This window comes from Paramormyrops kingsleyae, chromosome 7 (assembly GCF_048594095.1).
Source record: "Paramormyrops kingsleyae isolate MSU_618 chromosome 7, PKINGS_0.4, whole genome shotgun sequence".
NCBI classification, from domain to species: Eukaryota; Metazoa; Chordata; class Actinopteri; order Osteoglossiformes; family Mormyridae; genus Paramormyrops; species Paramormyrops kingsleyae.
This window is the reverse complement of record NC_132803.1, coordinates 1,731,054-1,746,757: the sequence shown is the minus strand read 5'-3', so window position 1 is coordinate 1,746,757 and position 15,704 is coordinate 1,731,054. Positions and strand designations below refer to the sequence as shown.

Sequence of the window (15,704 nt, the reverse complement as noted above, 5' to 3'; positions counted from 1 at the left end):
AACTGCGGTTGAACTTCACTAATATTGGATATGACAAACTAAAATCTTGACTTTTATTTGACACATGCAGTTCGGCAGGAATGGGGCGTGGCCAACCACACAGCTGGGAGACGTCATGTGGTTAAACGCATTACGCTGCGTTACGTCAAGACGCGAATCCTGCACGGCAGCGGAGTAGCGGGGAGGAATGTGAGGGATGTAGGCTGAGGAGATTTAAGACGAGCGATACCAAATAATACCAAGGTTGGTATTCCGATGCCAATATTCGGTGCCACCCAAACCTTTTCGGGGACCAAAGCAACATTTGGCTAGTGGGCGGATAAAATTTGCGGCGGGGGATAAAAGCCACTCCGGGCACTGAGGGACTATCACACACCGCTACACTTTATCACATTTATACTTGTGCAAATATTTATTGACTATTTTGTGTATATTATTCACATGTTACGTTTTTTCTTATGTCTTTGTTTGCACCGTTCAGGGAGTTGCCGACTAATTTCTAATTGTGTTGTCATGTACAATAACAACAACAAAGAACTGACCTGAAATTTGCCGAGCGGGGAGGAGAGGAGAGGGGGACACCGCCGGGCTTGCTTTCTTTAAGGGCGCCCCTGCCTGGTTGGAGGTTATATACTGGGGTTGTATTCCTGAAAGCGAGTTGGGGATTAAACCTTAACTATCACTTCAATGCCCCCAGAATGACGTAAGCATAATTATCGGTTCCAGAAACGCTGATTACTGCTTAGGGGTCTGAGTTTATTCAGCTCTGAGTGTTAATGCCTCGTGGAACAACAAAAAGCCATCATCAGCCGATCGCTGAAAAAGGATTCGCCATGGAAACGGACGCTAAAATGTGTACAGACCCGTGCTTTCCGTGTCTGGAAATGGAGAGATTAACAACTGTGTACGCCGTTTATAATTTAGTTTTAAATAAAAAAGCAACACTGCAGCAAAGGAGAGAGAGACGGCGTTGCAAAGAAGTGCAACTAGTCAAAGCCTAGGTAGATCACTCAACTTAAAATTCAATAGACCCGTGTGGCCGACAGCAATGCCTAATATAATGTCTAACATAGTTAAAAATTGTAGAAATATTACTGGAGATTTTTAACGAATCCCAACATTTGTTTAACTAGATTTTGTCTTATGGTTAACTTTTATTCAGAATAGGCCAGCTTCACAGGTGGGTGTCGCCCGTCAGAAGTTTTTTTTTTTTTTTTTTTTTTTTTTTGTCGCCCGTCAGAAGTGCGGGCAGCGCTGTTCACACGATCTCCTTTTTTTACTAAAGGAGCAGTGATTGGAATGCGAATTGCATTTAGGCATTCAAAGTAGTAGTAAGTCCTGCAGAATTTCGGGAATTATATTAATTAATTCATTGAATAATTCAGGGCTGTCACCATTAAACATTTCTGTAATAAATGGTAAACCTGGAATTTGGCGGAACTATCTTTTAATTATTCTCAGAGGTTTATGTCAAGGGAAAAAGACAGAAATATATAGTAGTCCAATAAATGCGAATTATATATCTGGCTTCCAGCAGGAAAAAATGGAGGGAAATGAATAGAGTTTGTGAAGGTATGAGTACAGATCCGTGGTGTGTGATGTGTGAAATGAGAGGCTGAGAATAAGTGCTCAGATATATGATAAACTTTAATCAAATCAAATTAAATTTGACTGATGGCAGGTGAAAATTATTGAATAAATCATAGACATAGACTAGGACAGGGGCATGATTAGAGATGAATGTACAGGGGGCTGAATCTTTACTGTGGGGCAAATGGCAAACTATTCATGACTTAAGCCAATAAATGTCATTTATTTGAGGGAGCTAAAATCGTACCGACACCCCTGGACTGGGATGAGAAGCGGTGCTCTTCCCCAGGAAATGACAGAATGTCAAAGTGGAGATATGAGCACGCCAATTCCAACCACCGAACCCTGCTGTGGCAGCCCCTTAAAGCAACGTTTCTGTCAGCTGACCCTGCACTCCCAAAGGGTTAATTTCCAGAATTAGTTGCCACAGTGATTGCATGATGCTCAGTCTAATCTTGGTTTCTGGAACAGAAGTTTACGCTGCTAATTTGGTATTGTAAAAACTTTTTAATTACCTGGTGACATATCGATATTTTAATTTTAGAATCAATTATTGGAATTAAATAGTCAAATGGAAAGAATCAGTATTTCATTGTTGATCTGTACATCCTTAGTGAATATAACGCAGCAGAGATGCCTGCAGAAAATTTTATTGGGGTGTCCATCAGGGGCCAGTTATATTTCTGGGGGTGGCCATGGGTGGGTCTGTTGTTTATTGTTAGCCAAAAGAGAAACGAGGGAGAATTAAAGACGAAATAACATCAGTAATCTGTTAATCAGCGTGTGACCGATGAGGTGGGAGATCAGTGCTGGCGGATCGATCAGCCAGGTTTATTGATGTGGGATGATCCCTTAGATCTGTCCCTGTAGACCAGCCTCATCGGCAGCCAGTTTTAAACCTTCCATTGTTACTATGGGTTTCTTAGTCTTGGATTCCTTGAATGAGAATATACACTGTGTGGACAAAAGGATTTCAACTGGCAACCTTCTGATCACAGACACAGAGTCCAATCCTGTAGTCACACACGGCTACATTAGACAGGACAAGTTTTGAACAGGTTCGAAGCATGTCCTTCATTCCCTTTCTGCTCACAGACGTCCACCTGCAGGGCTGTGGCCAGCTGCAGCATGGACCAGAAACCTCCCCAGCTAAGTGTGGCAGATGTGAAGGAGGAAGCACAGGACGTCCTCATATCGGATGTGGACGGGGCCGGGCACAGCAGCCCTGACAAGGCGAAATGGAGCGCTGCTGGTGTGGGGCCCAGCTGCCTTCTGCACTCACAGGTTGCTCGTCTTGCTTGTTAGTATCCAGGCAACTGCATGAACCTTGACCTTTCTGAAGTCATCTGGGATTTTACACAGTCTCTGTGTGTCCTGCCTCCTGCAGTGTAACTATGACAGTGAATCTGCATCTAAACACCTTCACAGGCCTGCTGTCATGTCACCTGTGCTTTTACCCTGTAGTACCTTCAGCAGTGAGCTGCTTAGATGGATTAGGAGTGGAGAGAGAGCAGCAGCTTGAGGGCAGCTTGTGTTCAGTATCAGTCAGGAAAAATGTGTCCTGTATGATACCTGGTAAAGACATTGGTAGATCTGGCCCTGCTTCTTTGTGTGATGCTGAAAAATGTTGCTTTCAGTCCCATAGACCAGTTGAACTCTTTACAGAAGAATTTTTGACTGTATTCTCCTTTCCTCAGAAAGCAGAGAGTACAGTGTGTCCCGTCTTTAATGGGGAGGTGAAAGAAGAAACAGTGTTTCAGGACGTGACTGAGGAGAAGCTGGATGGGAGTGTCAGACCTCCAAACCCAGGTGACTAGAAAAATCTTCTACCATCCAGAAAATTCAACATGCTGCATCATGCACAGATATCTAGTGCTGTGTACAGTGTTACTGAATTCTTGCTCTGTTATGGTGCTTTTCCACTGACGTACAGGAACCAGACCATACCCGACCCATGCCACGAACAGACACTAGCTATAGTGCAGTTCCAGCTTGTTTTGATTTTCCAGTACAGAAGGGTCAGCTCAGTAAAGGCATTGCTGAGTTTTGAGAGCAATTGTGATGTAAAACCGAAGCAGCGCCTATCTACTGTTCCCATGGTGTGTACCATGATTCACTCTGTGCTAATGCTGCGTTCCATTTACCTTGGAGGTCAAAAGTTGGAGCTGGGACTGATGTCACACCCAAGCTAACTGTATTTCAGAACAAGAAGTTGGAAAGGCATTTAGCAAAACCAGTTCTATACAAGTTCATTGTTAACCATTGTTAGCAATACCTGTTGATGATAATGCATCATATGGTATTTTGCCCATACAAACACCATAGCAACATGACTGCAAATAGAGGTTGGATAGTACTTTGTGTATGACTAATTTAATGAGACACAATGCATAAGTGCTAATAAATAGTATATATCTACAGTGTTGACTTCTGTTGATAAACGGTACCGCGATTTTGAATTCTGAGGTTGGGGTTGTAGAGCAGGGCTGGCCAATCTTATCCGCAAAGGGCCGGTGTGTACGCAGGTTTTTAGGGTAACCTTTAGGTCAGCTGTTCAAACCCAGGTGTGAGGACTGTTCAGCAAATCAGTCCTCTAATTAATAATCTAATTAGGGAGTTGCAGCAAAAACCTACATACACGTTTATCCCTTTCTGGATTTCCCAGCCCTGTTATAGAGGTTCCTCTGACTATCCGAGTTGGAACTCCGACTGCAGGGGTGTTCCAGTTGAAATTTTCGACTCAGAGATTCCGACTTCCCAGTTTAAATGGAACATCATAATCTCCACTAACGCATGTTTGAGAATCGCAGTGTTCTTAGTAACGGGTTGCAACGAGTCACAAAACTCATGGTTTGGATCGTATCACGGTATTTCAGTCATGGGTCAGATCATTTTTTGGATCAACAAGAAAAAAAGGGGGAACATTTAACTTTGCTTTCAATTTATTACTAGAAGAACTTGAAGCACAGTTAAAGCAACATACCCTATTCATGTGAATACATAACTGCTTTGTTTAACTTTTCACTATAGCTCTGTTTTGTACAGAAGTCCATAGAGGATATCCATCATTATCTTTTTCTGTGTTATGTCGAGATTATGACTTATTTTTCTGGTGATCTCAACGTAGGCAAAGTGATTTTCTTCAGATCACAATAGTCAGTACGCATCACAGATCAATTACAATCCATTATACCCCTAGTAAATTTTCATTATAAATCCATTATTTTCAGCTATTCTCTATTAATTTTAAAGTTGGAAATTCGGAGTTATCAGGAATGCATCAATACGTCTAGTTGTGCCATACTCCTAATCCATGGGTTTTCAAGCAGATCACCATGTCTAGTTGTGCCATACTCCTAATCCATGAGTTTTCAAGCAGATCACCATGTCTAGTTGTGCCATACTCCTAATCCATGAGTTTTCAAGCAGATCACCATGTCTAGTTGTGCCATACTCCTAATCCATGAGTTTTGAAGCAGATCACCATGTCTAGTTGTGCCATACTCCTAATCCATGGGTTTTGAAGCAGATCACCATGTCTAGTTGTGCCATACTCCTAATCCATGAGTTTTCAAGCAGATCACCTTGTCTAGTTGTGCCATACTCCTAATCCATGAGTTTTCAAGCAGATCACCATGTCTAGTTGTGCCATACTCCTAATCCATGAGTTTTCAAGCAGATCACCATGTCTAGTTGTGCCATACTCCTAATCCATGAGTTTTCAAGCAGATCACCATGTCTAGTTGTGCCATACTCCTAATCCATGAGTTTTCAAGCAGATCACCATGTCTAGTTGTGCCATACTCCTAATCCATGAGTTTTGAAGCAGATCACCATGTCTAGTTGTGCCATACTCCTAATCCATGAGGTTTGAAGCAGATCACCAGTTCTTCCTTGTCTCTGTGCGTTTCAACTATTCAGATGGCGGTTATGCACCCAGCTTGGTTTAGTCACGCTTTCAGTGGAGATTAGCTAATTTACAATGGAAAAAAGCTAATGTTCAGTTTGGCTTGGGTATGGCTCAGCTCTTAGTAGCAGTGGAAAAGCACCAATAGACCCAGGCACTTTATTTCTCCTGAATCCATCACTTTTGTTCCCATGACCCCATTCCAAACTTACGCTTGCTCTTCTCTATATCTCTCATTATTCAGACCAAGCTGTCATACCAAGGAGGAGAGTGAACAAGTTCCCCTGTTCTCACTGTACTATGTCATATACGTCAGAGACTTACCTCCATAGACACATCAAGAAGTCTCACCCTGAAATGTTTGGCCCTGGTGTGATACTGAAAATTCACCTGTGCTCCCATTGTGGGAAGAGCTTCAGTCATTTAAGTACTCTAAAGAAGCATCAGCAGATTCACACAGGGGAGAGGCCCTACCAGTGTTCAGAGTGTGCAAAAAGTTTTTGCCAATTAGATGAATTAAAGACACATCAGCGAACTCACACAGGAGAAAAGCCTTATCACTGCACAGAATGTGGTAAGAGTTTCAGACAGTCAGGCCACCTAACGGCACACCAACGAACTCACACGGGAGAGAGGCCCTACCAGTGCTCCCAGTGTGGGAAGAGCTTCAGTCATTTAGGAACCCTAAACAAGCACCAGCAAATTCACACAAATGAGAAATCTTACCAGTGCTCCCAACTTGTGAAGAGTTTCAGTCATGTAGGACACCTAAATAGCCAGCAGTGGATTCACACAGTGGAGAAGCCTTACCAGTGCTCCCAATGTGCAAAGAGTTTTCGCCAAGTAAGCGAGTTAAAGACACATCAACGAATTCACACAGGAGAAAAGCCTTTTCACTGCTCAGAATGTGGTAAAAGTTTCAGTCAGTCAGGCCACCTAACGGCACACCAACGAACTCACACAGGAGAGACGCCCTACCAGTGCTCCCAGTGTAAGAAGAGCTTCAGACATTTAGGAACACTAAACAAACACCAGCAAATTCACACAAATGAGAAATCTTACCAGTGCTCCCAATATGTTAAGAGTTTCACTCATGCAGGACACCTAAATAGCCACCAGTGGGTTCACACAGTGGAGAAACCCTACCAGTGCTTCCAATGTGCAAAAAGTTTTCGCCAAGTAAGCGAGTTAAAGACACATCAACGAATTCACACAGGAGAAAAGCCTTTTCACTGCTCAGAATGTGGTAAGAGTTTCAGTCAGTCAGGCCATCTAACGGCACATCAACGAACTCACACGGGAGAGAGGCCCTACCAGTGCTCCCAGTGTGAGAAGAGTTTTAGTCATTTAGGAACCTTAAATAAGCACCAGCAGATTCACACAAACGAGAAATCATACCAGTGTTCCCAATATGTGAAGCGTTTCAGTCATGTAGGACACCCAAAGAGCCACCAGTGGATTCGCACAATGGAGAAGCCCTACCAGTGCTCCCAATGTGCAAAGAGTTTTCGCCAATTAAGCGAGTTAAAGACACATCAGCGAATTCACACTGGAGAAAAGCCTTATCATTGCTCAGAATGTGGTAAGAGTTTCAGTCAGTCAGGCCACCTAAAGGCACACCAACGAACTCATACTGGAGAGAGGCCCTACCAGTGCTCCCAGTGTGGGAAGAGCTTCAGTCATTTAGGAACCCTAAACAAGCACCAGCAAATTCACACAAATGAGAAATTTTACCAGTGCTCCCAGTATGTCAAGAGTTTTAGTCTTGTAGGACACCTAAAGAGCCACCAGTGGATTCGCACAATGGAGAAGCCCTACCAGTGCTCCCAATGTGCAAAGAGTTTTCGCCAATTAAGCGAGTTAAAGACACATCAGCGAATTCACACTGGAGAAAAGCCTTATCATTGCTCAGAATGTGGTAAGAGTTTCAGTCAATCAGGCCATCTAACGGCACATCAACGAACTCATACCGGAGAGAGGCCCTACCAGTGCTCCCAGTGTGGGAAGAGCTTCAGTCATTTAGGAACACTAAACAAGCACAAGCAAATTCATACAGATGAAAAGCCCTACCAGTGTTACCACTGTGTAAAGAGCTTTAGTCAATTAGCATACCTGAAGAGCCACCAGCGGATTCACACAGGGGAGAAGCCATACCAGTGCTCCCAGTGTGACAAGAGGTTCAGTCAAGTAGGAGGCCTAAAGATTCACCAGCGCATTCACACAGGGGAGAGGCCCTACCTGTGCTCCCAATGTGAGAAGAGCTTCAGTAATTTAAGTGACCTAAATAAGCACCGGCAAATTCACACAGGTGAGAAATCCTACCAGTGCTTTCAGTGTGGGAAGAGCTTCAGTCGTTTAGATAAACTAAAGGAACACCAGCGGATTCACACAGGGGAGAGACCCTACCAATGCTCCCTCTGTACGAAGAGCTTCAGTCATTTAGGATACCTAAAGAAGCACCAGTGGATTCACACAGGGGAGAGGACCTACCAGTAAAAATATATTTTTGTTAATTTTATATAATTTAGTTTTACAAACGTTCCTCTACTTACCAACTTTCAACTTACGAATTTTCAGACATACGAATGAAGAGGGCTGTAAGTCCAAATTGTGTTCCTTGGGCTCCCGTTTCCAGTCCGCAACATCAATTTTTTTATCTGCGCCCCAATTTCGCCTAGTACCTCGCAGCAGCGTAGCGTGCGTACTCCCAGCATCCTAATTCTTTGTACTTACATATACCCTTCAAATGATAATAACGACTTACGAACATTTCAAGTTACAGACGGCTGTTCAGAATGTAACTCATTCGTAAGTAGAGGAGCATCTGTATTTGGTAAAAAGATACATGATGACTTTATGTTTTTGTGGAATTTCCAATAATTTTGATTGTGCCTTTTTTAAATACTTTATTTGAAAATGTTTGTAAAGTTGCCTGAATATCATGAAAATGATTGCCAAGTACTTGCTGTTATGTGTTTCAATCATGTATATCAAATTAAAACTCAGTTGTGTGAAAGGCCTGTACCACATCCTGTTCCAGCCACAGCTAATTAGGCTGTAGTAGATGCTGTTTTCTAACCATCCAGCACTCAGCATGGTATGCATTCTGCAAAATGATAATCCAGACACTATTGCTCAGATGACAGTGAAGAGAGGAGAGCTGGTGTCCAAAAGATTGTTGACACTAGGGGTGGAGATGACAAACTGAGAGATCTTTCTGTATGTCTCAGAAAGACTTTCCACCATCCCTAGTGCTTCTTCTCTGTTGGAGCTAGAGTGATCTGATGGGGCATATGAACTTCCTTTGCCATATAAACTGACTACAGTGGAAGTAAAGAAGTGCAGTGATGAGTCATGCCCAGTCCAAAGAGAGGTGTGTGAAACAGTCACAGAGGTGGCAGGCTGGGTATATACACATCATGAGGGTGATATTAGGGACAGAGAAGCAAGATGCAAGGCCTTGTCCAAGAAAGGACCAAAGCACAACCTGATGATCCTTGCTGTGTAAATATAATTTTTTTAGAGCCAATGTACAGTACTTTGTATTGTAATTACTATGTACTTTGTAATTTAATTTTCTGCTTACTAGGGTATGAACTACACTGAGTAAATACATTCTTCATAGCATTTCCTGACATTTTGAGAAGTAGAAATGATTATCGATTGTTTATGAGAGAAATGTATGTGATTTTTAAACATGGACATAACAAGCGAAATGTTGTGCAAATCACAAAATAACAGGACATTTGAATTCTTCAAATCCAAAATGGCAAAGAAGCAAACAAATGACTTATGTCCAAGAACAAGTGAAAGCAAGACCTAATGAACCTTGTTTAATTTCTTTTAAGTAAAGTCATTGCTTTGTAATGTTTTTTATGATTACAAGGCAAGGTCGTATATTATATATATATGGGGGGGGGGTCATTTCACCCCCCTAATATATTTGTGCTGCCAGATCCTGATTAAGTGGCAGGTGAGTCCTTGTGTGTTTCATGCGGCATTTGAGGAATGGAGAAGCGCAGCCACAGCAGGAGAGAGATGGACAGAGTGCTGCACGAGAGCTGCTACATCGGAGATTTGAACCTGAAACTGGAGTGGGGAGAGCCTTATCTTACTGGCCGTCTACTGGGATGCAACTGGTGGGTTGATTAGACCTTTGTTGTTAGAATCCATTGTTAATTAGTGTTCTGAATAGGCTGATGCTAAATGGTTAGCAGATCATTGGGAATGTTTTGCTGAGCTAATTGGTTCACGTTTAATGTGTTGTATTAAGACAACTTGCGTATTATATCACAATTTATGTGTAGGGGCCATTTTACCAGGGAATGTCGAAGATGTACATCACTCAGTTGTAGAAAGTTTGATGATTCTTTACAACGTTAAAGTTTCATAGAAACAACATTTATGACAAGGACCATAAAAATCTGTATTTTGATCAGGCAAAAGGAGCTGAACCATGTCTTCATAAGATCTGAAGGAGATAATCTACCCCCACAGTTGACCAAAAAGTCTAAATACATGTTCAATGAGGCACAATAACGCTTTCTTTAATTATAATGCGTGAATTTCCTGTTTGGTTTACAGTAGGCTGCCAAACATGCACAAACTCAAGAGAAACTATTTTAGCTATATGCTCAAAAAACAGGAACGTCAGCTGTAACTCAATTAATATAAAACGTTAAGTTCACCACTCGGTTCTCCCTTTTACACAGGCTCAGTAGATATAAAAACTATGTTTAGCTGATACAAATTTAATTTTGTCCTTCGGAACAACAGTAGCTAGCCTCATTTATTGCTAATTAAGTCTTCCATATATGGCCGACCACAAGATGCCATTTTCTGAGCATGCCTGTTGAAATGAACTAGCATGCACTAATAAGTTAAAACACAGCACTGCAGTTTGCTTATTTTCAGTCATGTACTGATATTCAGTGAGTAATATCTGATAGTATATATTTTACTTCATGAGGGGTGGCCACTATTATCCACAAAGGACCAATGTGTATGCAGGTTTTTGGGGCAACCTTTAGGTCAGCTGTTCAAACCCAGATGTGAGGGCTCTTCAACCAATCAGTCCTCTAATTGGTAATCTAATTATGGAGTTGCAGTGAAAACCTGCATACATTACGGCCCATTCTGAATGAGATTGGCTGTTCCTGTACTATATGCTTTACCTTAAGACGGTTTGCGGCGATCACCACGGTGAAGTTTGCCCCCACAGTGGACTGATGGCAAAATCCTCATTTTAATTTATCCTGCACCAAACCCAGGAGGCTCATTATTTCACCCCAGTTCAGCCTGTATTTCCCTATGAATTGTTAATTGCTGTGATGGTCCAAGGGATTCATGTCCGCTCGTAAAAAACAGCATTTACACAAGCAATTTGGCTTCCTTTACTGCACTGTCTCAAATGCCAGCTTCGGTTGAGTTTTAATTGCTGGTCATAAGAGGTGATTCACTTTCCCAGCTTAAAGCATGTGACTGAACACATACCAAGTTTGATCGGTTAGCTCATTATGTAACAGTGTTGTTCAGAGTTCATGAATTGTGCCCCATTCTATTCATGGATTGGAATTTGAACTGAATTGGTCACACTCTGAAGTCGAATTAGTTAACTATTCTCATAATATCTATGCTTTTAGGACCTGTGGCCATGTCTGTATGAATGTTAAAATAACCAGTTATTAAAACATTCAAAATCACTTAAAATATCACAGAGAAGTTCCCCAAACTCATTAATCCCGAGGTAAGGCTAAGTGGATGATAACCAGCATGAGAGCAGATTTATCACACTTGCAATGCACTGCAAGGTATTCAAATGTACAAAAGTACCCGTAAGAAACTTGTTACTAGTATTATGAAATAATCATGCTAATCCACCTGACTTTCTGTAACCTAGACACATTGAAGAAAATAAAATTGGGAGGATGTGTTTCATTAAGTACAGGAGCACCGTCACTATTAAGCCAAGTCTCAGTAAGGAAAATGACACAAAGATTCTGGGACCAGTTGCACAAAACACCTTAAGTTTTCCCCTAAAGTATGACATTTAAGGTTCTCAGATGAGTTTGTTCATGTGCCTTTAGGGTTCCTACTTGACGGAAGCTCTTCCCACACTGGGAGCACTGGTAGGGCCTCTCCCCTGTGTGAATACACTGATGGTCTTTTAGGATTCCTACTCTTCTGAAGCTCTTCCCACACTGCGAGCACTGGTAGGGCCTCTCCCCTGTGTGAATTGGCTGGTGCTTATTTAGGGCTCCTACTCGACTGAAGTTCTTCCCACATTGGGAGCACTGGTACGACTTCTCCCCAGTGTGAGTCTGCTCGTGCACCTTTAGCAGTGGTGGAAGAAGTACTGAAGCTTAGTACTTAAGTAAAAGTACAAATATCCTGCAAAATATGTACTCAAGTAAAAGTAGAAGTGCTACATCAACAATCTTACTTAAGTGAAAGTACTAAGTAATTACTTTTAAATTTACTTTAAAGTATTTTTTTAAGTAAAAGTACTCACACAATGGTTTGTCTCAACGTCTCGGGTGTGCCATTTTGTAAAAGAATAGTAGATATACTAACTTACGCCTCTACCGATGTCATTGCTCGTAATAATTACTAGCAACTATACAGTATATGTGTATTGGAAAGTTGGGTGTGCTTATTGCAATACTCTGCAATACTGTGTGTACCCTAACTTAGAATTATGTGGATGACAAGTTATCTACTAGGTATTACCCACTAATATACCATTAAGATAAACCAATCAGGACATGATACATCTTTAAATCATTTATGTACTTGCAAAACTATTCAACACATCTGTTAAGAGCAGTAAAAGGGAAACACACCAGTAACCAAACACTAGTGGTGGGGTGGCATCATGTTGAACGTCTCGTCTTCTTGAAATCCAGCCAGTCTACCAGCTCCTGCTGCCAATTGACGCGCGCTCTGCCATCATTGGAGCTAATAAAGCCACCTGATTGGTAGGAAATGGCAAACAACGCCAGAACGCAATAGGCTAACTATTTTTTCATGCAAGATTTTGAGGAAATTGCGTTCAGAAAATGTAACGACTAACGGCATAAATTGTAGAAATGTAGTGGAGTAGAAAGTACAGATAATTGCCGCAAAATGTAATGGAGTAAAATAAAAAGTATGCATTATTATTTTTACTTAAGTAAAGTACAGATACATAAAAATGTACTTAAGTACAGTAACGAAGTATAAATACTTTGTTACATTCCACCACTGACCTTTAGGGCTCATACTTGACTGAAGCTCTTTTCACAGTGGGAGCACTGGTAGGGCCTCTCCCCCGTGTGAATCCGCTAGTGGATATTAAGGGTTCCTACATGACATAAACACAAATAAATTAATTAATTAAACAAATTAATCATGAAACAAACAAATAAAGGTCATGAAAGATGGCATAATTAACTCTACACTTATTCATTCATGTCTACATTTCTGTATTTATTTATTTCTGTCTCTGTATGGTAATAATGCAGGTGATTCCAACTTCATTCAGTGCAGGATTAGTTAAAGAGGAGGGATCATTTCTACTACTAATGCCTTAGCTGCATGGTGACTGGTGTGGAGGCATTGTCAGTGATTACTGTTAGCTAGCAAAAATATATTATATTATATTATATTATATATTATCTAGCTATAATCCACTTATCTAACGTGTTGACGTTCCTTAATTTTATGTAGTCCTGTGTTATCCATGGCGAATTTTTTTACGAGCCATTGCTAATAATTTAAGATCCTTATAGCAAATGAATCTGAGAACCACGCACCAGCTGATCACCTTCTGTTTCGTCTGGAAAGATACATGGGTAGTTTACTTAAGCTCAATACTGATATGGCTGTGGACCTTGACCTAGCTGTGTTTGAACTGCGGTCAAGCTATCCGCTCTTTGCGGATAGACGGTCAAATCATCCGCACTTTTGCGGATTTGAACAAATTTGAACAAAAAAAATAGAAGAATAACATTAGAAATGGTCTCGTTATTGGTGTCTAAAAGCCTTTGTAGCAGATTGAGATAAATACTATTTAGATGGGTGAAATTTTTAAAATGTCAAGGCATGTCAGACTACCTCAAAAGTGACTAGGGGGCTCAGAGTCCAGGGGGTTGGAGTGTGTGGCGCGAGCAAAGACAAAATTGCTGTATCAGATCGAGCATAGGAAAATGAGAGGAAAATGCAGGGCCGGCGTTATGAGGGGGTTCGCGGGCTATACCACCCCCATTAAATGAGCCATTGTGTGCCTATTATTTTATTCCAATTTTTAAATAAAGTCGTTTATTCTAAACAAGCCAAGCTGCCGCTCTCTCCCAGTGGCATGGATACGGATCATCTGCTTATCCATTGCTGCCCCCAGTCAACAACTTTTACAAAACAGGATATTGGATAATGCAATAACCTTTATATCGATATACCTTTATTGTGCTTTAGAATTAGGGATTTTAAAGATTCTAACAATATTCCATGATTGCCTTGCTCTGGTGCCTGAGTTAGCTATAGCAATGTGATGTCCTTCAGATGTGCCAGACCCAGTCTTTCCAAGGTCCTTATGATCAAAGTTAGATGCCAGAGCGACAAATCTGTAGTCGTTTAGTCCTGTTATGCATGATATTTTGGGCATCGGCATGATGGTGGAATGGAGCAACATTGACCAGTGTTATGCGAGACAATGGGCAGTTTAATTGACTTTTGTATGTACCCACTAAACATTGGACGTCGGATAGGCGTGCAGATCATGTCTATATTAGGTCCGTCAGTCCATGACCAATTCTGGACATCTATACAACGTCCAAACTAGGTCCACAATTTGAACGTCCATCCATGACCCAACTTGCACGTCAATATGACATTCAACATTTGAACGTAATTTTTTTGACGTTATTTGGACGACTATGACAGGTGCAGGAAATATAGTTTTATTTACAAATATCAACATTGTTGTTATCAACATAATAAATGTGAATACAGATGATTATTTCGAAACAAACATGATTTATTATGCCAATGCGTACGTATTTTATGTGCATTTGCGCTGATATGACAATAAATTATATCGCGCATTGTTTTTTATGTTCGTTCTGAAAACCATGTGAAAACTGAGTAGTGCAGAGCAGCTGTAACAGTTTTATCCACGTCCCTCGCGGACACTTTTGTGCACATGCAGAACGCGGGATTTCAAAATCTGGCAGCAGCTTGATGCCCAGTCGAACAAATTAACATCCAGCTTGGTAAACCAGGTTAATGCTAAATTATGTTTTTTACTTTTCATGATACTTTTCTCTGTACTGTTCTGTTGTATACACTGTAGCACCGGCGGGGCTCGTGTCCCAGCATGCCCCGCGTGAAGTTGTAAATAGCCATTGTTGTGTTGTTGCTGTTATTGTTAATTAATAGGTAATTCCTTATTGTTGCACATGTGTTTACATGTGTCTTGTGTGTACCCGGTCTGATCCTCGTGTGTAATTAGCTTACATAAATGTCCCACCGTGGATGCGTCTTACAGTTCGTTGTCTGACAACTTTGTGTTTCTTACATGTAATTATGTTTGGTGCTCTTTGTGTGCCTGATGTAATCCTTGTACGGATTATTTGTTGAGTGGATGTTCCCCGGCAGAGTAGTCTTCGTGTTTCTCTGCTCGCGATACCTCCATCTGCCCGTCGCAGCAATACATTATTTAAATTTAAGTTTTAATTGAAAGCATGGTGAAATTGTTCATTTATATATGAATTTAGTCGAGACACGACATACACAATGTCTAAAATTAGTCTGCTTTTGGTATTATAAGACGTCCACAACGACCACATTTGGACTATAAATAGCCCATACATGGAGGTCCCACGGCCGTCAATACTAGACGTTCATTAGACGTCAAAAAAAGACGTCGCCTGGCGTTACAAAACAACCCCTTCAGTGGACCAAAATTGGACGTCCAAAAACGACATATTAAAGATGTCATTCCGACGTCACTATGCGCAGTGGGTATATTAATAAATGTACATTTCAGAAATTGCAAAATTAGTTAATTGCTTTTCTGAAGGAATATTTTACGTGATTTTAAATATTTGAAATATTAACAATACAAATGACTATCAAATATAATTTAGGGCTTTGATGTATGTTTTGAGAACATTTAATTTTTGCATATATTCTTTCAACAACGTACAAGCTTTTGTCTGTTATTGTAACA

General features: G+C 41.0%; 1 protein-coding gene across 3 annotated transcripts; it reads left to right on the top strand.

Annotated features, from left to right (window-relative positions):
• The first annotated feature begins 80 nt into the window (after nucleotides 1–80).
• Nucleotides 81–8,513, top strand: LOC140577542 (uncharacterized). Of its 3 annotated transcripts, none has more exons than XM_023797325.2 (4): nucleotides 81–243; nucleotides 2,686–2,823; nucleotides 3,288–3,399; nucleotides 5,742–8,513. In XM_023797325.2, the coding sequence occupies exons 2-4, from the start codon at nucleotides 2,719–2,721 to the stop codon at nucleotides 7,991–7,993; spliced, it is 2,469 nt and encodes an 822-aa protein (XP_023653093.2). In that variant the 5' UTR covers nucleotides 81–243; nucleotides 2,686–2,718; the 3' UTR covers nucleotides 7,994–8,513. The 3 variants fall into 3 exon arrangements, with proteins under 3 accessions (XP_023653093.2, XP_023653091.2, XP_023653094.2); XM_023797323.2 differs by having other exon boundaries at nucleotides 2,686–2,874; XM_023797326.2 differs by having other exon boundaries at nucleotides 2,686–2,890.
• The last annotated feature ends 7,191 nt before the right edge of the window (nucleotides 8,514–15,704 follow it).

Coding starts and splice junctions, on each gene's coding strand:
- LOC140577542 (XM_023797323.2), top strand. CDS start 2,719: ATGGACCAGAAACCTCCCCAGCTAAGTGTGGCAGATGTGAAGGAGGAA. Junction 2,875..3,287: donor GCTGCCTTCTGCACTCACAG/GTTGCTCGTCTT, acceptor TCCTTTCCTCAG/AAAGCAGAGAGTACAGTGTG. Junction 3,400..5,741: donor TGTCAGACCTCCAAACCCAG/GTGACTAGAAAA, acceptor CTCATTATTCAG/ACCAAGCTGTCATACCAAGG.